This window comes from Cyanistes caeruleus, chromosome 3 (genome assembly GCF_971803275.1).
Source record: "Cyanistes caeruleus chromosome 3, bCyaCae1.hap1.1, whole genome shotgun sequence".
Classification (NCBI taxonomy): Eukaryota; Metazoa; Chordata; class Aves; order Passeriformes; family Paridae; genus Cyanistes; species Cyanistes caeruleus.
In genome coordinates this window covers 67,929,768-67,956,127 of record NC_141703.1, presented here as the reverse complement: position 1 = coordinate 67,956,127, position 26,360 = coordinate 67,929,768, and the positions used below count along the sequence as shown (strand labels likewise).

The 26,360-nt window shown below is 44.6% G+C and overlaps 1 protein-coding gene across 1 annotated transcript in view; it reads left to right on the top strand.

Moving 5' to 3' along the window:
• LOC147654215 (uncharacterized) overlaps positions 1-26,360 on the top strand; it is a 75,295-nt gene that overhangs the window by 24,816 nt on the left and 24,119 nt on the right. Inside the window, exon 2 of the mRNA XM_086881664.1 lies at positions 4,510-4,577. Within this exon, the coding sequence (XP_086737790.1) occupies positions 4,525-4,577 (53 nt within the window). The 5' untranslated portion in view covers positions 4,510-4,524. The remainder of the gene's footprint in view (positions 1-4,509; positions 4,578-26,360) is intronic.

Sequence of the window (26,360 nt, the reverse complement as noted above, 5' to 3'; positions counted from 1 at the left end):
GAGACATGTGAGGTATATGCTACCTCAGCATGCACACTGTCCCTTTCACAGCTAGCAGTGAATGACCCAACTCTCTACAAGGCAGCAGCAGTGTTGCAAGTTTTAAACCAAAAAAAATGTCTAAGCATACTTCCCAGTCCCTAAGTTCTGATGTATGAGTATGCCAGGCAGCATCCCAGGTGGGATGGGAGCTGTGGACGTGGACTTCAGGTAGCTGTCAGCACCAAGGTATGTATCTGCAGGATGTGGGTATGGGAAGTGCCTGCCCAGGTCTGCTTCTGCTGTTTCAGTGTTGACTAGGCACACTACAAACTTCATTGTGGTAAGGAATGTCCTCTCTTCTCACCGTTTTGGTACATTTATGCAGCTTCTCTGGGTTTGTATGATGCATGTCTGAAAAGGAAACAGGAAGGAGCTGCATGGAAATTTCAAGCTGTCAGCAACAGAGCAAACCCCAACCAACTTCCCACAGCCTGAGCGTAAAACCCAGGCTGTGCACTTTAGCTTCAAGTGGCAGAAGATGCTGGGTTTTACAGAGTCTTCTGAAATCAGCAAGTGCTGGAAATGAAAGAAATGGCTTTGTCTTGGTTGTAACTTCCCCAGGTTCTAGCATCCCTTGTCACAGCTCTGCCTGTTGTCTCTAAGCACTCCTGAGATGCTGTTCCTTAGGCTGGCCACCCTATTTTGGAGGTGGCTGTGGGAAAGGAGCTTGCCATGTATGAAAGCTCTGCTGTGCCACTCGCTGATGGGGGAGAGAACACGCCCTGGTCTGTTTTGTTCAAAACATAAATCACATTTGTCTTTGGCTTCACTAGAAATGTACCAGATAGAGTTTTAGCTATAGCCATATAATGCATGTCCAGCTGCCATGAAAATGCATTTGAATAGCACAGGAGAAAAGATCTGTGAGAGCCTAATATCTGTATTGTCAAATATTTCTGTCTGTACACCATCACCCCAACCCAGAGCTGGTCATCGCAAGTGCATGGAAGAGTACAGAATTTTTGCTGATGATCTCCAGTGAAACAGTTTCTCACCCAAGGACTGATGAGTATGTGACCTTTTTCTAGGAAAGAGCTACTTCCACCAGCTATATAATTTCACAAATCCACAAAACAAACAAGTTGCCATTCTGCAAAACCCTCATACCTATGGAATTCGCATTTCCTGTGAGGTGTGGATTTCAGGTGAGCAGTGCTGGATCCTTGGATTACTTTGCTAGACTGAAGGAACATATACAATACATATGTTTCTGTAAATTGATATGAATCCAACTGATACTAAAAAAATTAGTGGTGAAATTGTTCAAGTTTTGCAGACTTACAGTGTCCCACATAAGCGGTTTTTGTGCTAGTCTGCACTTATATAGGTAAGGGCTTCTATCTATGCATGTGTGAGGATGAGTGAAAATGTGATTATCCCATAGCATTGACAGGTTAAAAACATAATTTTCTAGAGCTGTGAACTCTAGATTTTGTAGAATGGACAGAGAGAGGATAATTTTCCTTGAAAAGACTGGGTTCTTATAAATAGGATGGAAGTGAGTATTTTCAGTCCATGGGGAGATGAAGGGAGAGAGAAAGCAAGTCCAGAATATGTAATGGTAGAATCTTCATGTGGCCTTGCTGCAGGGCTTGTTTTCAGTGCTAGTGGTTTGGGGAACTGGTAAAACTGGACTAGGACATTAAAGGCAGTAATCCAAATTCATCATTTAAAGCTTACTTGTGTCCAGGAAGACATGTCCATCCCAGCCTTCTCAGATACAGCAAACTGCTGCATTTCACAGTCATGGGAAGAGCCTCCCAGCTGCACGATCCAAACGTTTTGAAGTGACACATGGTGCATTATATTAACTTGGTTCAGACAATCAGCTTTAAACATCTGAATCTGATTTCTTGATGCTAATTCCTCTTGCTCAATCTTTATTTCAGCTGTGTGGAATTCTCAGACCTTTCTGACCCTGACTTATCATTTCCTGATGTTTTATTGCTAAGCCATTGAGGTTTCAGGGAGGCTGATGTTTCTAAAATGTGCACACCTTTGATTGTACGCATGGCTGGCGTGTCAGACCGAACTTTTCATACGCTCTGTATATATCACTGTCTGCAGTGCTGTGTGCTTTGCAGTTGCACCATTTGGTGTGCTTATCTGCATGCCCCATTAGTGCAGTCCTCCTTAAAATGTGGTTGTTATTTAAGGCTTTTCAAAAGCTCAGCCTCTGCGCAGTACAAAACTTGATCTGAGCCTACGTCCGCTCTTGTCACTCATGTACAGGTTCCATCTGTTCCCCTTTTCCTCTCCCGTTGCTTCTTGCCACATCCAGACCACATGCTGCTTATACATTGTACAATAGACATTTCTGCACACACACACTTGAAAATATGGCTCTTAGTGCTTTATTGTTCACATGTGTCTTGTTGCTTAAGGCAAGTTTTATCAGTAACAGTTTTGTTGTTTACTGACACATAGAATAAAATGGGTACTGTTAAAATGTGACTGGAGGAGAGTAAAAAGACTTTTGATATACCAATTACACCATTTCTACCAGCTTTCCAATCACTCTCCCCTGCCACCACTTCTCCAAATTCTGTAGTTACCCAAGAATAAAGCAAAATCCTAACATCACTCACGGTAACGTAAGGGTCACTCTGCTCTGCATGAGGCTGCTCCATGTTGGTAAAGATTCACCAGCACTTCTCCTGCTCCTGTGTCTGGTGAGGAGAGAAGATGGAACCTTATGGCACTTCCTTCCAGCAAGGCAGCCCTGGCTTCTGCTTTAGATCTCCTTGACAAGTGCCCTGTGGTACCTTGCAAAATGGCTACATTCTTCAATTTGGGGAAAGAAAATTCCCTACAGGAACTAATTCTGGAAGTGGAATCAGTGCTAGGAAAGCCTATGAAGATGCTTCTCTTGCAGGAGTTGAGCTGAGCTCTAGCAGCTCCCCCAGTGTGCAGACTGGAGCAGACCCAGAGGTATGCAATGACAGGGGAATTAACGCAGGCAGATTCCCCGGGAGCCTTCTCAGGCCTTTCCCATCACACCTCACTCCATACCTGTGGTGAGACTGGAGTATCTGCAAACAGATCACACTGGGTGCAACTCCCAGTAATGTTCCTGGGTGTCTGCAGCAAGGATGGCACACAGCCCAATACACTAGATTATTGCCACCCAGGGATTTCTCACACTGGGAAAATCCCCAACTGCCCAAAACCTCCAGTTTCCTATCTGGAGAAACCCAGGACCTGCCCATGGCACTGATAATTTCTCTGACTGGGGGAGACCACAAATGGTAGGAACACACCCAGTTTCTATCAGATGAAAGCTCCCCTGCCAAAGACAGTGTGTGCTTCCGACACAGACACAGTCCACTACGAGCAGCCACACAGCTCCGCTTGCATCATGCACGTGCAACCAGACTCTGAAAAAACACCTCAGAAAAGGAACGTAAAGACCCTTTTCTGACCACAGACTACAGCCATGGTTCATAGGGTGTCTCAAGGCTACTGTTCCGCCCTTTGGCTCCCATCCCACCCAATCCCCTCTGCAGATCAGCAAATGTGGTGAGAAGACCCAAGGTCTCTTTTCCCAGAGCCAGCTTTTATTTGCACCAAAATATCATCATTTTCAGATACAACGCACTGACTATTTTGTGTACTGCCCTGTACCAAATTTGAGGCTATTCACTGGTCAGAGGGGAGGCATGAAGGATACAAAAGAAGAGAATTGAGGAAAGCTCTTGACAAGCTGTTGTAGATTGGAAAGGAGGCAGATAGGAACAGAGATGAAGCAAGTGCTTAAAAGAGTTATTCAGGAGAAATGAGGGCTTTAAGTGACATTTGAGTACGGGAAAGAAATCAGTATCCGTGGTTTCCACTGGTGTTCAGAGTGCTAAAAGCAGAAGTGGTTGCTGAAGTCTAAACAGGAATGTGAGGCTGAGCTCTCAGCTTCCTCCCAAACTGTATGATTTACAGGCTCACTTGATTTACAGGCTCACGTGCAAAAGAGATCTTATTTTATAGAATTTCAGGCCTTTTTGAAACAAATTGCTTTGTGAGCAGTGGAACTAATGGTTCTTGGTTTCCTGAGGGTCTCTGACCATTGCTTTATACTCACCTCCCTTCTCTCCCTTCCTCCTAAAATAAAATGGCTGCAATGAACCCCACTCTTCCCTCATTATATGCTCTAAGACCCTTACCTGGGCTGTAGTCAGGTCTATATATGTTGGCTGATCAACAGCATACTCACTAGCCAGGTGACTGCTGGCTGCATTTCTTTATGAGGTCCCTACCCCTCACACAGTAATCAGTTTGCACAAAATTTAGAGAGGAAATCAGTAGCTGCTGAAATTTTTACCTTCCAGTCCTATGTGAAATCATGTACAAATTATTGATAGAGCTGGACAGACAGATGGAATCTGAGCTAAAAAGGTTCTGCTGTATTGGCTTTGGATGTACATATAGGATATTAGTCCAGGTTCTGGAATTCATTTCTCTCTCTCTCTTTTCCAGCTATTTTTAACCTGGATGTGTTCTGTGATTTGTTTCCCACACAGCACAGAAACTGGCACAGCTGAGGGGTGAGTGAGTGGTGGGAGAGGGGAAGGGGAAATCAGGGGATGCTTATGTTGGTGATGCTGCTGAAAGAAATGTTCATCAAACGATAGCCTCCCAGATCTGTAAAATGCGGAGTCCCACACCTCCCCACAGAAAAATTGTGACTCTAAATATATTCGTAGTCCTAAAGTGCTCAGACACAGGGCAAAAAGAGCTAGGGAAATTAAGGGAAACTGTAAAAATAACCAGCAAAAACAGCAGCCAGTTTTGAAATGTAATGTTTTCTGTCATGGCTCAACATTTTGGTACTGCCCACATTCTTGTGTGTACATCTCAGGACATCCCTCTGCACAGGATCTCATAAGGAAAATCCTGTTTGTGGCAGCTCAGTCTCTGCACAGGGCACACATCAACTCAGAAACCCTTTATCTGACTTACTACACATACAAACTGGGAGCCTGAAAGAACAGAGGTTTTATCTGGAAAAACATAGGAAAAAGCTTCTTGAGGATTAATTTACAAAATGAGACCTCTAATTGTGAAGCATTTCTTCAGTTAACTATAGATAATTATAATGTGTGAGATCTGCGTTTTCCCCCATGTTCTGTTTAACACTGCTTGTTAGACATGAAAGGAACAGAGGATTAAAAGGGAGAGATGGTATTGTAAACAACCCTTCAGGGGAGGTGGGAAAACAACAGTAACTCTCTCAAACAGAACACAAAAATGCCCTTAGGAAAAGGTTTTCAGTGTCCTGCATTTGAAAGTTAATGAGTAAATTGATGTCAAATATTGCTTTAAGGACTGGCAGTGCCATCTTTAAGATCTCAAGCATGCTCTGCAACTGAGAAGAGACAAAGGGAATTTTTAATGGGCAATAAATGGACTAATATTTTTTGATGCAAAGCTGCAAGCAGGTTAATTCTCATGGGATGTGGGTTTGTTCTGTACTTCCTGGCACTGTGACTTTATTTCTTTTCATTTGCTTTACATTGTCTTTTGATGAAGCACTGATTTTTCTTTTAAAAAGGAAAAAAAAAAAGTGGTCTTAGTAAATAATCCTCCTTTGAGTTATAGTCAGTCCCTTGAGGAGTATAGAGTTGGCTGGTTTGGGGGTTGTGTAGACCAGACCATCTCCCCACTATCCTGCTATGGCATCACCTCACACCAAGCTCAGGTTGTATGGTTATCTCTGCCCCTGCAGTACCTTGTACAGATGCCTCCTTCACCCAGAGCTACCCACCAAGAATCTTTCAAGACCCTACTGATGTCCTCCCAACCTTTTACCCACCCAGGGATCCCAAAATCATAACACCTGTTCCAAACTGCCTTTTACTTATCCTCACACCTTGAAAACGTACAGGCCACTTCACAAACCTTTTCTACTCCCCATTTCTGAAAAAACTCCTTTGCCATCCCCACAACATTGAGACAGATCTGCTTACACTACCATAAGTTGCCAGCCTTAAAAAAAAAAAAGAAGAGAGAATCAGCTCCCAAGTTTAGACACACAGACACAAGGGAGCACATGCCCAGCCTTGAGGGAGTGCATCAATAACACCTCCACCCACTGCTGCTCTCTGGCTCACTTAACCTATTCCGAAGGATCAGCCATTACCTTCCAGTACTATCTCAGTGGATAAAAACCACTTAGTTTAACTTTTCTGCTCAGCTGCTATGTTCTAGCTCTTCCAGAGCAATTAAAACCCCAGTCTGCTCACACTTTCAGGCCAGACCCTGCCTCTCAGAGCTACAAGTTGTATTTGAAAACCTCCCATCCTTCTCCCAGCACTCAAGCTTCTCTCCATGAGACATCCTGACCTAGTGTAGCATCTGCCCTCTCTGCAGGAGAGGTGCCTGTGCTCCAGCACAGATCACATGGCTCCCTGTCCTTGCAAGCTTGAGTACTTCAGTACTTGGACAGAGAGACAGGCTTGGCTCCTCTGTGTCATCTGCCTCTCTTCTCAGGGCATTTTTCAATACATTCCCAGTCTCCTCCCTCTCATTAGCTTCTGGGTTAGTCTGGAGCTTATCTCTATCTAAAGGACAGGCTGCCAAACAGGCACATAACCTTGCACTTGGCTTCCACAAGGGAATACAGCTTTGATCTGCTCAGAGTATAAGTGAGGCCAGTTCTCCTGCCCCATCAGTGATGACACCATGTGGGATCAGTTCTGCTGTGCCTTTTCCTTACCCTTTGGAAGTTACCACCAGCAAGGATGCTAGCTTTACACTATCCAAAAGCAAGAACCATGCTTATCCCACTTTTCACACACAGCTACATATGCAGACATATATACACTACTCTACTGCATCCTGTCCCACTTCTGAGCAACTGGAGCATGAAAGAGAAGCAAGAGGATACTGAGGATACTGTGTTTATGAGAGAGCGAGCTGTTTGAACCAGTGGCTGTGTTCTGTGTAGACCAAGCTAACTGGCACAAGGCTCTAGCTAAGCTTGTTGTGACCCTCTTTGGAAAAACTGGAGTTCTGGCTGATAAAGTTGGGATTGTGAAGAAACCAGAAATACAAGTCCTGCTCAAGAGCTATGCCGTGCCCCAGGCAAGAATATGAACACAGGCTTCTCCCTCCAAATTACAGTGAAACAATCAGGTATTCTCAGAGCAGCCCTGGGTGGCAAAGCCTTGCTTGCTGAGGCACACGAAGTATGTACCTCTAAGGGCGATGATGTGAGACTGGGGAGCTGGAGCAGAGAAACACAAACCCATTTGGATAAAGGGTTTCCCCATGGTGCAGAACCAAAGGAGAGTTTCAGCTCCATGCTTTCCCTAGGCACAAGTCAAATAATCTTGATGCCGCATTGGATTTGACTCACCAAGAACAGCATCATGTTCAGCACAAGGTGAAGCACAGAGGAATTACATGGGCAGGTGTTTGCAGAGAAGCAGATGGAAAAGGTGGGTGCTCCAACACTATCATGGCAAGCATGGAAGAAAGAGGAAGAGTTTGAAGAGTGCTAGGAAAAAACCTCAAAATTCTCCTTACCATGCATGTGATCAGTTTTACAGCAAGGTTAAGTCTGAGTCTTTTCAATGGAAGAAGGAAAACTCCCAAGCTGAAAACTGTGCACCCGTTCCCTGTCCTCATCCAATGCCCAAAGACTCATGGCAAGCATAAATATTATGTGAAATACCAACCCTGGTACATATCAATGTAAAAACCCTTAAATTCTAGCAAATGATAAATTCCATCACAGTCCAGGGAATGTCCAGTTTCCCAGCTTGTTTTCTGCTCCTTCTGTGCCCTGATTCATGCTAGACATGGATATATTCTCTAAAAAAAAGACACCTGGACTGAACAAAACAGTCCTGTAACCACACCTGAAAAACCACACTCTGACATCGCTTCCCTCCCACTCCCTTGCTGCAAGTGCAGTGCTGGGCATAAGTAATCTTTCCAAATGCAGGTCAAAGTCAGAATAAGAAAACAAAACAAACTCCCGGGACTCCAGTTAGTGAACTGACTGAATCTGCACTGACTGGAAAGGGCAAGCGACACTCCAGAACTCACTGACATCTCCCTGGAACCCTGAGGATGCACAGTTGAAGACCCAAAGTCAGACCTGTAACGTGCTGTAGAAAAATAACAGCTGCCGTGAGGTCCCAAGTCTTGCCGTAGCAGGGACTCTTTGGCAGGTATTTCAGAGTGAACACATCTAGACCCCTCACACTATTCCCACCCAGTACTGGTGTGTATTTTAACTTGGACAGTGCCCAATCTGCACAGTTAGTGTTTTCCACACAAAAATGCCTGGTTGGTAAACTTCCAAGTTCTATTTTAGATTCAATGAAGAATGGCAGATTTCCATAGAACTTACCTTTCTTCTTTCCTCCTCTCTTTCCCCTCACCCCAAAACAAGATTCCTAAAAGACCCATAAATTTTAATTTAGAAACGCTACCTAGGGTGCCTCATGGATGCCAGAGTTAATTTGTTCTGTCTTTCAGGCAGTGGGATAGTTTCATTAGAAGTCCTTTTGTACATAGAAAAATACTTGGGGGGCCAAGAAAGGTTATGGAGCGTCCCACCTTTACCTTTTCGTTGAACTGCTTTTCCCTCCTCTTGAAGAGAGTGCAGCAGAGGCTCTGCTGTTGACTTCTGAAAATTCACAATTTTTAACACTGTGCTGATGCTCCTAAGGCTGTATGGTCACTCATCACTGTGAAGGATGAGGAACAGAATCACAGCTGTGGAGAGGCGACCCCTCCACGGTCAGAATACAGATCTGTTGATGTGCAATTGCCTCAGAATGGGAGATACACACAGATATTACTGGAAACCTCTTATTCTCCCGCATCCAGGTTCCCCTACTTCTGCATTAGAGTTGTCCCACAGCCTGCAAAACATGTCTTAAATAGCTGAAATTTGTAGGACCATGCTATCTCCCTACCAGCTCCCACACGGTGGTACATTTCTATATTGTTTTGTCCCATTCTATGTCTCCAGAGCTCTCATCAAGCAAGAACTCAGCTCCTTCCAAGTTGTAATGATCCTCACTTGTTCACTCCCTCACAATCAGAAATCATTTTGGCCAAAACCCAGGACTGCAATAAGGGCCAGGCACATACACGGGCAGCTTAAAAGCACCTCAGCTTTGGGAAATCCTGCTGGGCTGTAAAAGCTGCCACAAACCCAAATCATATCAAGCAAGGCTTGTCTGATAATTTTTTGGCTCAATCCCCAAACTGACTGAACTGCTTTTCCATACAAAGTATTTCCAGGTGGGTTATTAGGTCCTGTATCCCTTCCATGTTGTATTCTCTCATGGCTGAAAAAGACATTCCTTAGAACAAGCTATTTTTAAAATAAAAGCAAATATTCTCTTTTATATTTCTGGCTCCTCAAAACCAGAAGGATACTTTGCAAGACACAAACTGTTCCCACTGAGTAGCACATGGGTCTTATCTGCCCACAGTGTCTGTGCCTGTGCAGGACTTTCAGCTGGGGATATAATTTACATTTTCACAAGGAGATTGATGCTGGTAGAAGTACTAGTGTGAGCAGTTATGCAAGTATGAAGGGTCATGCTCTGTTAAATCTAGTTTCCCTTCCCGTATTTTTATAGCCGCATTACTGCAGCCACATTTGAGTCTGTGCTGCTTTAATTGTACCAGAGGAGTTAAAAGGAAAGAACTGAGCCAAGCGTGCCCCACAGCTGGTTGCTGGCTGAGCTGTGTGAGTCGAAGTGTGAGGAGGCAGAAGCCTGGCTCCATGCAGCTCTCCCAGCTTCAGGTATGCACACTTGGGCTGTTTTACACGTGTACACATGAGATTCATTGGTAAAGCTCTGCTGAAATAGCTGCACCATTATAAAGCCCTCATGGTGTAAGACAGCAAAGCTTTGGGAAGGTTGGTTTGATGTGCTCCCTGTGATGGATGGGGCAGGCAGAGCATTGGCTGGCCTGCTGGGACTTTGCCCACTGCAAAAATCTACACCCAACGTGAACAGGATTGTTGGAAATGGACCACAAGTGGGAGACCTGTAGATCTGTAAGTGGATACTGCACGGCAGAAGTAGGTAAAGACAGGCTTTTAATTTGAAAGCTGTAATATAGAAAAACAAAAGTAAAAAAAAAAAAAAAGTGGTTTGTTGGTTGATTTGAGTCTCTGGGGTCTCTGAAGAGAGGTGAAGACAGAACAGCATGAAACTCAGAGGTTTCCGTGAGTTAAAACGAACTGTTTCATTTTGAGGTGCTTGCAGACAAGATGATTTGGACGTGTGTCTTTGGCAAAAATCCACCCCCGGTGCCCAGTCAAAGCTGGCCGGGGGCGAGCGGCTGGCTCTGGCAGAGCCGCGGGTGAGAGGCCTGTCCCCAGGGAGCCCGCCCTGCCTGCCTGCCTGCGGCACACGCCTGCCAGCAGCATTCCTGTCACAGCGCTGCTGGGAAGAGGCAGGTGTCGATGGGAGCCCTGTCAGCTGCCTGCAGCCTCGACAGCCTCCGAGGGCTGCAGCCCTGCACAGGCGCCCCGCATCCCCATGACTCAGGTTCCCGGGCGCGCAGCTGCCCTGCACGGCCTTCCTCCCCGCGGCCCGCCCCGGGCCGCGATCCTGACATCGCCCACTCTGGATACCGTCATCTTTTTCCAAAGGCAGCGCTGCCAAGCACTGCTGCCAGCCGCTCACGGCTGTGCCAGGCACTCAGCCAAAGCTCCTGCCCTCAGCCCACGCCAGCTCGGCTCAGTCGGTGAGTCCCAGTGAGACAGCGTGAGGGCTCCTCTGCGCTGCAGAACAACTTGGGGCCTAGTAGTCCTGGGAAAACTGCGGTGTTACCAGCCCGGCAGAGCCTGCAGAGAGCCCCGCGTTCTTGAGGGAGAGCAAAACAAGGCAGGAACTGCTGCAAACACGTTCTATTTCCTCACAGTGAATAGTAGAAAGCTCCACCCAAATTTCACTCTTCACTCCCACTTTATGTTAAAAAAAAAAACGCACTCAAGAAAAAGAAAAAGAAAAAAAGAATAAAAGTCAACATTTGCTACTGTGTGTTGTCCTTGCTTCCATGTGACCCAGGCATGTGATTAAGTTGTTGATACTTGTTTTTTATAGGATCAAATTCATCGCTGCTGTAGAAGCCTGTGTAACTTGTCAGAGCAATTCTCTACCCTGGCAAGTTACACAAGCTGAGGAGCTTCTCTCTGCCACAGTCTATCCTGCCTATCTCAGCTTTCTCCCTGCACCTGTGGCTCCTTCTCTCCATCTTTGCAAAGCCACCAGCTGTATACATTTTTAGGAAAACAGGCAAAATCCCTCTTAGTTGCACTGCAGATCTTGGTGAGGCCCCCCACCCCATGGTAAGTCAGTATTTTCTCCCAGCCTTTCTTCATCTTAGAAATGTTGCTTAAATAAGCGGATAAGACTTAAGTAAGTGGATAAAACTCCACCAAAAAAAACCCCAAAAACAGAAACAAAAAAAACAGAGCAAAACAAAAAAAGGCCCATCTTGCCAGCCCGCTGCATGATCTGTGTTTGGTTTCCTCTCACAGCCTGCACAGCCCTGCCTATGTGGATCTGTTGAGTCATGTTGCATGGCTGGATAGGATGGGGCTGTTTGCTTCAAGCCTGCTTTTTGTTCCCATCTCTCCTGAACCATCAGATGTCACCCATGCTAGGGAACCACAGTGTTGTCATCAGGCCCCTTTCCCTCCTGGGCAGGCAGGAACTCTGGGAGATCAAGGGGGCCTTGCAGAGCCTGTGTAAGGAAAGCATGGGGACACTTTTCCTGAGGGGGTAGAAATAACCATGGAAAGGCTTGTGGTGTTTCCCTGTGACCAGTGTGCAATGCACTGGGCCCCATCCCAGCTGCTTCTCAGGTCTCATTAGCTCCTGGGAATAATGAAGGAAGCCTCTGCATCAGTGACTGCCTTTGAGCAAGCCTCTGAGATACCTACAACTCTTCTGCTGGAGTTGGCAGGGGACCAGGGCAGCACCTGCTCTCAGGTGTTGTATTTACAAACCTGGAGCCCAGCCACAAGTCCGTGGTTACACAGAGGCACGAGTAGAAACCAGTGCTACACTGTTGGTCCTCAGCACCCTGTCAGGGGAGCATTGGGGGTGTGAAATGCCTGTGTCTTACCTCAGTGGTAATTCCTGAGTACCACAGAATCAAGGGATGTGTCAGGCTGGAAGGAACCATGGTGGGCTATCCTAGAGCACATGGCACAGGATTGTGTTTAAACACTTCTCTGGGCATATTGAGTCAGAAAACACAAATGTCAGCCTTAGAGATCTGCCCCAAATCCATGTGTGCTTCCAACTGATTCAATACAGTCTTCTTGAGATTTACTTTTAATTACAAATGAGCTTTATCTTCAGAGTAGTAGGAACTAACTTTCCTTATGGGCTTTAACTGCTCACAAACTTGTTCCTGCAGCTGTGCTGTCCCCTCTACACTTTCTGCAGGGCTCACAGGTGTTAAATTGCTGTGGATGCTTCTACCTGCAGCCATCACCAAGCAATGGAGACACTGCATGATTTTTGAAGCAGGAATCAGGTGTAAGTCATATAATCTCCCCCATACAGAAAAACATTCTCTTTCCCTATGGGTGTCTTGTTTTGTTTCTGTCAAACATGAAGCCTGAAGGCAACACTGGACACATGTTTCCTTTTGCCCTTCCCCAGTGTTTCCCCTCTTCTGTACTTTGCCACTCTATCTTCTCTCTTGTTGGAAAGGTAGTAAAGCTTTGAACATAACAATTTATCATCCCCTCTTTTCATATTGACTGGATTTGAATAAGAACATCACAATCTCTTAAACTCATTGAAAACTCATTGAGTTGCCCCATTCTTTGGGGAAAAAGCAGTGATGTTAGTGCTCTTCTGTTTGAAAAAAAAATTCTGTTTGGAAGAGGTACGTTGCTTTTAATGGCAGTTCAGACTGTCAGAACCAGAAAATTTTAGGCTTTCTGTGCTGAAGTAAGAAATCATTAAATTGATCATTTTGTTTGGGTTGGAGGAGACCTTCAAAGAACATCTGGTCCACCCCACTGCTGTGGGCATGCGCATCTTTGAATGGATCATCCTACCTGACGTTTAACATTTCCAGTTAACATCCACTTCTGTGGGCAAGCTGTTCCAGTGTTTGGATGTCAGTCAGCATACATCATATCCCCAAAATATGTTTATTTCTAGCTTGTTTAGTTTGTTTTTTTTTGTATTCTGGTCTTTTTGATCATGGCTTGTGTGAAGACCTAGTTGTTTCTCTAGGTTCTAGGACTGTCTCCTGTGGCACGCTAGTCTGAAATTCCTTCTTCTCTCCCAAGGAACTCAGGCAGCTCATGTATGGTTTGCATCAGACCTCTTGTGTCTCTGACACAGGCTGAGATCTCTGTGTATTATTGATTTCTTTTTGCTGAGCAGGAGTGTCTAAATTTTTTAAAATTTTATTCCCATAGTTGTGGAAGATTCTCTTTTGCCATGTCATCAAACCATCAGCACAGAGATACCAATTATCTATAGGTCCTGTGCAATTAGTTGGATAAGGTTCAGTGTGTGGTATTCAGGAGCAGTCAGTATCATTTTTTGTTTTTTCAGATCAATATAGGTTGTTGTTTCTTGTTGAAAATTACTTTCTGATATTAACAACCCTCTCTCTTCTCAAAACTCTTTTATTTCCTTTGTGATGCCAGCAGGAAACACATTTCTTATGGTAGATATTTATAGGAATAATAGACCTTCAGTTTTACAGATTTCAACTGAAATGTCTACTTCACATTAAAAAAAAAAAAAAAAAAAGTCAAGAAAGTCTGCCATTTTCTGAGAAATTCTATTAAAAACTAATTTTCAGTTCCTTTCTTTTCTCCCTGCCAATATTCTCTGGCAGGTGGGTGTTTTTTTCTGGCCAGGAGAGGGGCTAATCCACATCTGTTTTCTTCTTAGCCTGGCAAGGCCTGTAGGTCAGGGATTGCCCCTGTGCTTGTACTGCTGCTGAGGGCAATAGGCTGAAGCTCTTCACAAAAAACAGTTCAGCTGATTTCATTTTCCCACATCAACAGGTACTTGCAAAAACAGAGAGGAGTATTTTTGCCAGTCTCAGATCTCTCTTATTTCCCCATGAAAAGTTACACAGACTTCTGTGCCAGCCAAGGGAGAAGCATCAACTGTCCTCAGTGGTCATCATAATTAACCTGAAGTTGTGACCCAGGGCTGCATTTCATGAGCCCAGAACTTTCTCATGCAGGAGCTTTAGCTTTAGTGAGGGGTGCCACATTAGAGATGAGCTTCCAGACTCCCAACAGCAAGTCTGTTGCAATAACTCTGTTGATCAAATAAAGTTTCTGTTCACAGCACAGAGCCAAAAACTGTTTTTGATTGCAGCCTTGAGGGGTATTTCTTGGCTCATAGTCAATGTTTTAAGCAATACGCTGCTCTACAAGTCATTACCAATGTTTGAAATCTCTTCCTTCTTACTATTATCCTCAGACATGTGGAATGAAGACTATTTACCTTTCCCTCATAGTTCATTATGACTATTAAATCAGGTATGAGGACTTGTCCATGAGAGTTGAATACAGCAGGCCTGTTCTGGCTGTGATATTATTTTCAGAAGTGAGTATATTCAGAAATACGGCCAAGTTTTCCTTTTTTTCTTCTCCTAACTGTATTTGTGTACAAAGATTTCAAGATTTCACAATACGATGTTGTATACGCACTCTGTGCTGAAAGCAGAAATAACAAGGTTTCTCATTGCCATATTACCAAGACACTTAAACAAGCCTCTTCATTAATAATCTGCTGCCTATACCTTCAGATTCCAGCATCTGGTCTCACTGCTGCTCATTCTCTCAGCTGCCTGTCCACCCCCCACTGAATTTAAAGCTATTTTGGGTGTCCCACCTGCCCCTTGGGTCCTACCAGCTTCTGTGAAACAGATCCTGAGGCCATCTCAGAGAAGTGAGGAGTGACCGAGGTCCCAGCATCTGTGAGCACTTGTAGATGTGTCCTCACCACAGCCTCAGCAGCTGCTTCCAGCTGGTACCACCGTGTGCTGCTGTGCAGTGCCATGCAGGGGTGCTGAGAGTAGGAAGTGTGGTATAGCTGCACTGGCACTGGGTTACATGGCAGCAAAACAGCAAAGCTCATTCAGCCAGGCTTTAACCAACCCGGCTGTGCTGATTCTAGCCCTGGGGGCACCTTGGGCTCTGCAGACCAGCTTCACTTGGTGCAGGGGAGGTATATCCTGAAGTCCTTCATGGCTTTCTAGCTACATGGTTGAGCCCTGTTTTCAAAACAGACTCATTTACATCAGACTTCCACACATTAACAATTAAATTCAGGCTCCTCCATGCCAAAATCTCTTTGGAAAATGCAAGTTGCTGTTATAAATCACTGCAGACTGTGGGTGGATTTATTGTCACGTCTGAAGTCTGCAAGTAGTGGTTCTCTTAGCCCCTTTTCCCCAGGATGGGGAGGTGGCAGTGATGAAGACCTTGCTGTTGATGGAACTGGGAACACAGAGAGCAAGCTGCAATGGGTACAGAGCCTGAACTGTCCTCTTCTTCCCAGCTCCTTTTAAATTCAAGCTTGGCAGGTCACTATGGAACAACCTGATTTATTTGTTCTCTAGATGGAGAGAACTGAAATTTCTCAGGCTTTTTATTTGTCTCATTTCATAAGCACTATACCCACCCTTAAATAAAAATGAGATGTCTGCATAGCCCACATGCACTTTCACACTGTACAGTTTTCTCCTGAAAAGCAAATTTTTTCGTGCTCTGTAGAATGTGGGTTTTTTTTGCTGGGCACATGCATTTGCACGTTCTCCCCATTGGCAATGTCCTTTATCCTCTGCTTCCAGGTGACCATGGCACTACAATGGAGTCTGCAGGAACAGGAACTGTTTCTTGACTTGTTCATGTTGCACCTACAAAAATGAGGTTTTAATCTAAACATGCATCCCTAGTCCATAAGTACAATAAATTGGCACAATGAAAATGGATAAACTAGGAGTGCATTTCATTGTGGAAATAGTACCTAATATGGGAATAATTCCTAACTCCTCAGGGTTCCAGTGCTCCTTTCTGCTTTGCTTTGAGCACTCAAAAGCATGCTCACTGCAAGATGGTTTGTGTTAGGAATGATGACATTTGCTTAATTAAATTTCAAAAATATCTAAGTGGAAGCCCTACTGGGCCAGAGTCAAGAACTTTTCCACGTTTTCTGGTGCTCAGACAATGCTGTTGGTTTGTGACTACTGAGATTTTTGCTGATAGTAAATATGGTCTAACTTTTTGGTGTGGAAGCCTTATCAATACAAATCTGTATGACTTAGCTATGCTACACTAGCCAAAGAGAGATCAGCATTAACTAATAATTCTATAGACATGTGGATGGATTTTATTGATAATATAACCAGGTATTTTGTTAATGTTACAATCCCTGAGAGCAAATGCTTATAACCAGGATCATGCTGCACTGGACACTCAGCAAAGAACAAGACATAACATGCTCCAAAGCAGTTGACTGCAAGAAAAAATGGATGGGTATAGGTAGGATCATGTAGAGCCAGGAGCAGGCATGGGTACAAGGCTCTGCTAGTAGAACTGAGCAGTGGGGACAGTGTCTCATCTTGCATGGGGCTGTCACCAACGTTAAGTCAACCTGTGTCAAAACTTTGTCCATGAAGAAAAAGAGACAGTCCATTTAGATGGAAAACTCCCTTCTGAAGGGAGAAGAAGGCCCAATATGCTGCCCAGAATCACTTCTGAGGGAGGTCTGCTGCCTCTCTGGGACATGGGTTAAAGATGTGAAGAGAAAGCTTCTTACCCTCACACAGCCCTCAGATTGTTCTCTGCTATTAATTTTCAGGTAGACAGCAGTGAAGTTGCACCAGGAAGTCCAAGGGCAATGAGGAGACACTTCAGGGCTTTGGGACAGTTGGTTAAGGGATCTGGACCACAGGTAGTAGTGCTCTCCTTTATCATACCAATTGCAGGGAATGATAAGGAAAGAAACAGGAAGAGACAACAGATCAATACCTGGCTCTGAGCTTGGTGTCACCTGCAAAATTTGGGGGATTTTGATCATGGGTCAGTTTACATGACAACAGGACTGCTAGTGACAGATGGGGCACACATGTCTCAGTAGGGAGAAAAGGATCTTTTCACTTGGAAAATATACTTGGAAAAGTTTGTTTGCCAAAGGGATTGCCAAGCACTAGAACAGGATGCTTAGGGAAGTGGTGGAGTCACCATTCCTGGAGGTATTTAAGGGACATGTAGCTGTGGCACTGAGGGACATGGCTTAGTGGTACACTTGGAACTGCTGGGTTAATAGTTGGACTTAATATTTTTATAACTCTATTCCAACATAAATGATTCTATGATTCTATGACTGCATTCCAGCCTATCCATGTGCCTTTAAAATCAGTACTCAAGACCCTCTCTGTAGGCAGGTCAGAACAGGGCTGTCTTTTAAGCAGTAGCAAATGTTCAGAAACCAAAAAGACCATGTAAAGCTGCGTGTGCATATAAAATGTCATATAAAAAGTTCCCAGCACTAACCAGGTACTCCTCCAGCTCCAGAGCATGCATACAGTCCCATACATGTAGCAGCTCCCCCCCAGACTTTGTCCCAGTCTCCCTGAAACTTGAAAATATGGTACATGCAGATGGACTTTCTACTGGCAGCACATTTCAACAAGGTGCAGTGTTCAGTGCTAGTGCAGCTCTGAGGGAACTGTAGCTCCTCTGTGTCATCTTACAGTGATGCCATCTTTGCTTCTGTCTCTGTTCAGTCAGTTTTAGTGAGGTCCATCATAGCCACCACAATACTGCTGTGCAGAGCTCCCCAGAATGTCTGGCCCTATCTGTACCTGGCACAGAGAGCAGAGATTGTAGGGCTGCTGTCTGCCAGATGAGGAGGACTGATGGAGCTGCTGGGAGCAAGTCATCATGGGCTGAATACAGTTTGGGGTGAAAAGGCTAGCACAGGCTGCCAGAACACTTGTGGGTGGAGAAGAGCCCTGAGGCAGCACTTCTGTACCGTGTGTTCACTTTGAGGTTTGGATCTGGCCTTGAGGGCATCTCGGAGCCCAGAGAGGCTTTGAGGGTGGTATTGGGGCTGTATATGTGTGTGCATTATGGAATTCAGAGGGCAAAAGCTTGGTCAAAGAAACAGCATTTATTGAGGAGGTGCCTAAAACTGAAGAGAACAGACAGAACAAGTAACCCAGAAGTATCCAACTGGACAAAACTTGTATATAAACAGTCTCAAACTGTTTACAAAGTCCAAAAGAAAGAGGAATACAAAAGATTATTTTTCTCTCTGAGAGCAGAGGAGACATGCTGGTTCTTTGTCCCTTCCACCAGTGCTGGACAGCTTGTTGCTGGTGATGACACAGTCTGTGCCTGTAGTGTTTTGGGGTGTGGGGCTCCCCATATTACACATGCGCATCCATTGGTCACCCAGACGTTTCTACAGTCTCTGCCAGATCCATCTGGAGAAGCGTAACAACTACAGGCACCGCCTCATTTGACTTCTTCCCTTCTCCCTGTGTCAGAGCACCAAATCATCCCCTGCCCTGGAACAATCAGTCATTAACAAGAACCTCGCTACTGCCAGGGCGCTTGTCAAGCCACTGCAGTCAAGATTACTTCTGGGAAAGAGAAAGCAAGTTAGATTTTCATCTGCTGCAAAAAGGAAAGGATTTTTATTTAGTTAGTTTAATATTTATCTGTATTTTTATTTTTACTCCATACCTATGCAGGACAGCAATGTAAGGCTGCAGCACTGCAGAGAAATGGCTTGTCAGAAACTTGTCTGCCACTATGAGTAATTAAAACCTCAGCAAATAGATCCCCTTTTCCCAAGAGAGGGAAAACTTGGCAGAGGACATCCAGAGGATGTAAAGGGCTAGCAAACATTGCAAAGACTGGGACATGGAGTTGGAGATCTCTGGCTAGAGAGAGAAGTTTTTTCAGGCGGCCAGAGGGATGCTTCATGATCTTTCTGTTAGCAGTAAAGGAGCTGAAGTGTCTGTAGTGTGCATGAGTGGAAGCAGCAGTAAAGTAACTATGCCAGGATCCTCAAGTGAACAGAACCTTCTGCAAGGAGACATGGTCTGGGTTAGTTGATGACTAGCAGAGTTCCCAGCAGCAGTTTCCTCCTGCCCTGGGATATCTTTTCTTCTACCATTTAGTTCTGAGTGAAGCAATTGGAGTGTCAACACTCATGGCTAGACCATGCTCACAGGACCACAAGCCATGTTTCTGCAGCAAAGTGGAGACTGGAGGTAGGCACAACACACTGCTGCCTGTGGGAAAAGGAGGGGTGGAGAGGGGCTAGGATTTCTTAACCATTACTTCTAGCTTTTTGGAAAGAGACTGCAGGACCAGCTCCTTAGTTAGCATAAAAGGACACGTATCCATGGAGCTGAAGAGTGTTCATTTCCTTCACTAGGAAAAGAATAGAAACTCAAAAATGTTAGTTGGAAGAGTCCTTTGAAGACCCAAGGTCATCCAGTCTCTTGCTTAGCACAGGACTATTACATTACATCAAGTCAGCTTTGGCATTGTCCGGCCAAGTCTTGAAAGCCTCCATGGATGGAGAATGCAGAATCTCCCTCTCTCCATGTTTTCATCTAATGTCCATTCTCTTCTCCCAAGCTTCAGCCTAGGTTTATTGCCCCTCATTTGTCCATCTGTTGCTTGCAGGATGGATTAGGGTCCATCAGTCTCCCCCTGAGGGAGGTGTGATTTGCAGTAGGGTCCTGTTGGATCACACCTCCATCTCCCTGTCTCTGGACTAAACCCACCCAGCTCCCTCAGCCTCTGCTCCTAGCTCATACACTCTGCCCCAGCTGTCTCAGTACCCCTCTAACTGGGTCTGCTCATACTGAAGGGTCCGAAGCAACACAGAACATCACCAATGGCCTCTATGGAACAGAGGCTTCCCTCTCCCTGCCAGCTACATGCCTCCTCCTGCAGTCTGCCAGGCACTTTGTCCTGCTGGCAATGCCAGCACATGCTGGGCTCAAACAAGGTGTGACCTGTAATTATAGCAACATGAAAAGCAGCAGAGGTCTCATTCGCTGCATTGGAGATAGTACAGTAAGCAAACTGTTTCAAAATCCAATTTCATAGACACAGAGATTACATTAATCTCTTTTAATAGCTAAACAATTCAGTTTCCAAGACAAGACAAAGCATGGGATATTCTTGACAAAACTGGTGCTTCAAAGGTGCCTACATCAGATTTAGAATCCTAACTCTTAAGCTCCTAATGGAAGGACCGATTGTATCTTTCCATACAGTAGTGCTACAAAACTTGCATTTAATCTCCTCTTTTTATAACACGCTGTAGCTGCCTGGGCTTGCCTGTGGGAAGCAAATGTAGATTGTCTTTGCCTTCAAATACCATATGAGGAAACATACCCAGACCTCACCAACTGATCTTGGGGGCCTGTGGAATGATAAAAGCTCAAGTTATCAAAGTATAACAAAGTAAACTGGCTTCTGATTTCTAGCTGGAGCACCTCCCTGAATCTGGACCCTTTGATTTAATGTAGCTGCTTTCTTTCACCATGTCTCAACAGGCAGGAAAGGGCATAGCTTTAATTCCTGTTGGCTCAGTTGCATTAGCTCAACATGACTAAAAACCCTTCTTCACCTTCAGAAGCACAAAAGTGAATGTGGATCTACATTGTAATCTTCTGCCCTTGTAGTAAGTACTGTGTAATATACAGGGATGTTTCTCTACTGCCAAAAATATTGCTGTAAAATGTTTTTCTTGTTGACACTGTTTTGCTTGGAGAAGCCAAAATATCTGTCCTGGGGAAGGCAGCATTTATTGAACTAGATTGCACGTTTTTCAAAGAATTTTCAGGTCTTGTGGTCTAGCCATATCCATTTTGGGTTGATATCTAGTGTTTGTGTTGTGATTTAGGGCTCTGATAAATGAGCTCTAACAAGTGATGGCGAGGTGACTGAGGAGGTGACCCACCCAGCTGCTTTTACTGCTCTCCCAGCAAAGATTATGGCCCCTGCAGTGGAGCTGGCAGAAGACAACATATGGCCAGGGCAGAGCAGCTCCAAATGGCATTTGAGTTGCAATCTCCAAGAAGGTGGGATTAGACTAAACAGAAGACTGTGAACTAGAGATACTGAGATGTTGTCAATAATGGTTTATGCCCACCTAGAACAGCACTGCTTCTGTGCCTCAAGTGCTAACAGATCCTGCCCCATTTCTGTCCCCTCCTTTACACCAGAACTGTCATCTGATGCTAATGCAAAATTATATAGAGACTTCAAGCCAGCCAAATTTCCTTCTCATTCACCCAGAAGGTGTGGAAGGGACTGAAACACCACCAACTTCTATCAGATTAATCATGATACCTAGCTCTCAGGTGGTAGTAAAAATGTCCCTGTGTCTCAGTGCCACTCTACCCTGTGGCTGCAGAGTGTTGTCAAGCAACAGTGGGTGACAGTGTTTTCATCTGCTCATTTGTCTTCCACACAAACAATAATCTGGGGCCAGAGCCTTCCCCTAATGCCCCTGTATGGCCAGCTAGCAAGGCTCTGCTGCCAGGGAAGTCCCTTATCCTTCAGTGTAATCCTCTGTTCTGCTATGGGATGACCTGCCATAGTGGTGGCCTGGCTGTCAGGAATGGAGCTGGCATGAGCAGTTGTCTCTTTCCCCTCCTGATTCAGAGAGCGTCTGGCCAGAGACTGCCCTTGCACCCCAGTGCAGCAGCAAGCAGGAACCACAGCAAGAGAGAATCAGGACTGACTGACCTGAGCAGTATTTCCCGGCTAAATTACATGAGAGTTTTCCTCTCCCTGGCCCATTGCTAACATGGCAAAAATCAGTGGGAAAATGCCTGGTCCTTAAATATACAATGAGCCTTTCCCCACCCATTACCACCTAACTGATAAGCTGCTCCTGGCTATCTTGTTTATGTTTATGAGTGTTTAATACCTCGTAGCATTTGCGTTTGCCTTAAGGCTACAGGCAGCTATGTGCTGCAGTGTACTGAATTTTCGTGCTGTAAGTACAAACAGATGTTTGAAGATCTGCTTTGAAGCAAATCTGTGCCCTCTACATTCTCTCCCAAGACTCCTCAGGAACAGAATGCATCACTGTATTCAGAGCAAAGCCTTGAAGGGCAGTGAGAGAGAAGACACACAGGAATAGTTAGCAGTGGAACAGGAACACATAGTCACAGATCTATTGCATAAATCCTTCACAGCAACGCTTCGGACATCAGTATGCATAAAAAAAAAATAAATTTGCAGGGCCTCATTCCTACAGAGCAAGTGCTGCTGTATGCATATATTTTAGGCTTGCCTAGCCGAAGGACAGACTCACTAGCCAGATCATTGTTGCTCTCAAGAGCTATTTCCTGCAGCCTAAATAATTTTCTGGATAGCAAAAATCTCAGGGTGAGCAGAAATAGTAAAACCTGAGCAATGTGCACAGATGGCTCTTGCTCACTTCCACTGCTTCTGCCAGCTGCTCCTAGGTGTGGAAAAGCTTCAGAAGGCAGACTCAAGTGACTTTAAGTAATTTGACTCTCTCTCAAAAAATCAATTTAGAGTCAAAACCTGGGAGATACCCCATGATACTTCGAATTATTTTGCTACATGCAAAATAATGGGGAAGCTTAAACAGCTTCTGCCTCAGGCAGCTCCCAGTTTATGTCAGAACACAACAGAAAACCTGAGAGGGAAAGGTAAGATGGCAATGGTGAAAGCAGCCAAGATTGTGCGGTGATTGCTGTGTGGGAGGTTGCAGCCAGGACTCTCAAATGACTCAAACCACTGTGGTATGGTTTTGGTTTTATTTCTTCTTTTCTCACATTTTGAGGGAGAAGAGGGTGTGTCTGGAAGTTCAGATGCTAGCTTGGAACTTGGGTGATCTACATCCAGGTTTTTGCCTTGCCAGTGACTCCCATGTGGAAGGTGCTCCCATCCTTCTGCCTTTTGCCCCTCATTCTCCAAGGAAGAATGTGTTTCCATACCCCTGAGGTGTGTGAGATTAATACCTGTGAGAAATTCAGCTGCAGTATGAGAGAGAGTCATATCAGGCCTTGAAGTGGTTTGGTCTGCATTACCTTTTTACCATAGGCAATGGACAGGAATAGGGATCCTTTAAAGCACACTGTGTAGCTGACTTTCAAATGCAAAGCAATTCTTGATCTGAGCTGCACAGGGAATTGATACTGTGCTGTAAATCTCTCTCATTCACTCCACAGAATTCTTTTTCTTAATTCTGCTTCATTTCATACCTCTTGCATTTCTTGCTTAAACATGAGAACTATTCATATCTTTATTTATAGAATTATTTTTCATATGCTAGTAACCACTCTTTTGTCTTGCATGGTTCCATTTCACCTAATACAGTTCTTCCTCCCTTCCTCCTCCTCTTCATCCATGAGCTCAGGGGATCACACCTGTCTGGGAGCCTGGAAGCTGTTTGCTGTACCCCTCTTTACCAGCATGCCTGAAGTGCCTGAGTGGAGAAAAGTGGCCATTCTGGGGGGACAGCTCACTGCTGGGCCTTCCCCTGAGGGTTACACTGTGTACATCAGTACTGTAGTTAACAAATCTTGTCAGAGGTAGCGGTCCCTGCAAGTCATGTACAGCAGAACTCCTTTAAGCAGCAATGAAATTTGTGATGGTTTTGTTTGACGTCTGCAATCTCAGTGGAAAGAAAGTGTGACTCTTGCCTTCTGTTTGCAGCTGAAACCTTATCAAGGCCAGAAAAGAAGATGTACCTCTATTTTTTTTAATCTTCTGCATATACAAACAGTGTTTTTCAAGTGTAAATTGAGAAGTGTAAGGCTCTGTGGGAGTGATCTCCTTCTAGGAATTTATTTCATGTGGCTGTGAGTGGCTCAGCAAGATAGAATGGGAAAAAAAGAAAGAGGCCCAAGCCTCTAGATAACTGAAAGAGTGAAAGCGTCCAGTGAACAAATCCTCACATGAAATCTCCTGTTTCCAAAAGAAAGGAAACCTTTCCCAGGGCGCTGACACCTACTTAGAGTGTTTCATGTTTTGTTTTCCAGAGAACAGCCAAGTTACACTAGGAAGTATGACCTGCCCAATCATAAGTCAAAACAAATAAATATTCTTGGGGTTTGCTTTTTGCCTACTCAGTGCCAGTTTTTTTGTGCCCGGCATGAGTCTTTTAATAAATTCTCTGCAAACACAGATGCCAGGGAGGCAATCCCCAGGCCTTGTTACCTCCACAGTGGCTGATGAAACACAGAAGAGCTTAGACAGCCAATGGCCCCACATCCCAACAGGTTGGCACTCCATTTTTGACCTTGCTAGCTGTTCTCAGTGCAAGTTTTCCTGCTCAATCTTGTCTTTCAAGGAGGGACTCTGTCCAGTTCCCTTTTAGAAAGGGCAATTTTTTTACTGTGTTGGGCAGCAGTGAAAACAGAGAGCTGAATGCAGTCTGGCGTGTGCTGTGCTGATGTGATGGGGCTGGGCCATGAATCCAGCAAGTTTTGCTCATTTCTGCACTGTGTCATGGTAAGCTGCTTTGTAAAGTACTTTTCCTTTACCCTGGAGCTTCCTCCCAGGACCCTGCCAGTAATTTGATCTCGCTTTGATAAACCATCATGGAGACACTACATGAAACTGTAGTCCTAATGACCTGTGTTACTTAAAAATCAAATGACACTTTCTCAAGAGAAAGTTCTTTAGTTCTAGTGTTTTCCTAAGATAATTATACCAAGGCAGCCTATTACCCTCCCCTGTAGTTTCATTTATTGCTCACTTTGTCTGAACTCCTGCATGCCATTTCACTGCATTATTTTGTCATGTTCCACCCCATCATTTCAAAATAGCTTCCCTGTTTGTTTAAAAGTACAGCAAAAGCTTTAAAGGCTTGAGGAAAGTGATGCCATATACTTTGTGTGTTGATGTACAGCCTGCCGGTTAAATTTCACTGCCTTGTAGCACCAAATTATGAAACTCTTTGCCTCTTCATCTCCCCTGTCTTCTGAACTAGCAAGAGATAAACAGGAAAAAGGGGAGACACCTCCTGTTTGATATTGTCTGACTCTCAAGTCAGTTCAGGCTCTGATATTAATAACTTCCTGTTTTGCTGTAAATCTTCTGATAAGTGAAAAGCCTCCATGCACATTGACTTTTCATCCTGAACTTAGGCAATTACATGACTAGCATATTCCCAGCCCCTGGGCTACAAATTCCAGTTTGATGCTTACCTCCAGGACAGAATCTTAGAGTTGGAATTCAAATCACTGAAAATTTAGATGCCTAAATGCACAACTAGTTGCCAAAATATGAATGACCTGACAACTAAACTTGACCATGTAAGTGTCTTGGGACTTGAGAGGGCAGAATCTATACAAATCAAACTAATTTAATTTAGGAACTCAAAAAAGGATCCTAATTTGAAAAGTTGGGCTGTTGTTCATTGCTCGGGATGTGCTCAGAAGCTAGAAACAGAAAAGAGGATCTGCAAAATAATGTGGAGAAAGGTGCATTTGTGTAATATCACTTGTGCAAGATGCTTGTGAAATGTAGTATGTGTTGCATTGCATATTTTTTCACACATGCTCAAAATAGTGAGACCTTTTCTTTTCCAGCTATCTGTAGGGGGTTGACCCTGACTGGGTGCCAGGTGCCCAGTAAGCTGCTCTGTCACTCCCTTTGCCACTGAGACAGGGGAGACAATAAGGAGAACAACAAGTGGGTGAGATAAATCAGTTTTATTACAGTGAAAGGAAATAAATAAATGAGAATCTCTGTGTGCATAAGCAAAGGGAAAAGTCAGTCTCTACTTCCCATCAGCAAGCGATGCTGTATTCAGACACTTCCAGGGAGCAGGGCTTAAGCATGGATAATGCTGAATCCCTTCTATCAGCCCATGGGCCAGTTTGTTAGGGTTGTTTACCTGTTCAGGAGTAAAGTCCCAGGCAACAGGAGATGATAACCACCCTAGGAACCTGCCCAAATCCCTCCACACACCCTTCCACCCAGAAACTGGGTGCCTCAGGGCAGATCTTAATAGCTCCTCATCTAAAGGTTTTTTCCCTTGCACCAGGATGATGGCAAATTCCATGAATTCCATAGAATAACAACAGTATTGGCTAATAATATTAACAGTATCAGACAGCTTATATAAGGATTGGCAGCAGCCGTGGAAGTCTGCAGTAAAAAAATCATCCACATTCAACATACAATCTTTACTTGGAACAACAAAAACAAGAAAGGAAAGGAAAAGAAAGGAGAAGAAAGGAGAAGAAAGGAGAAGAAAGGAGAAGAAAGGAGAAGAAAGGAAAAGAAAGGAAAAGAAAGGAAAAGAAAGGAAAAGAAAGGA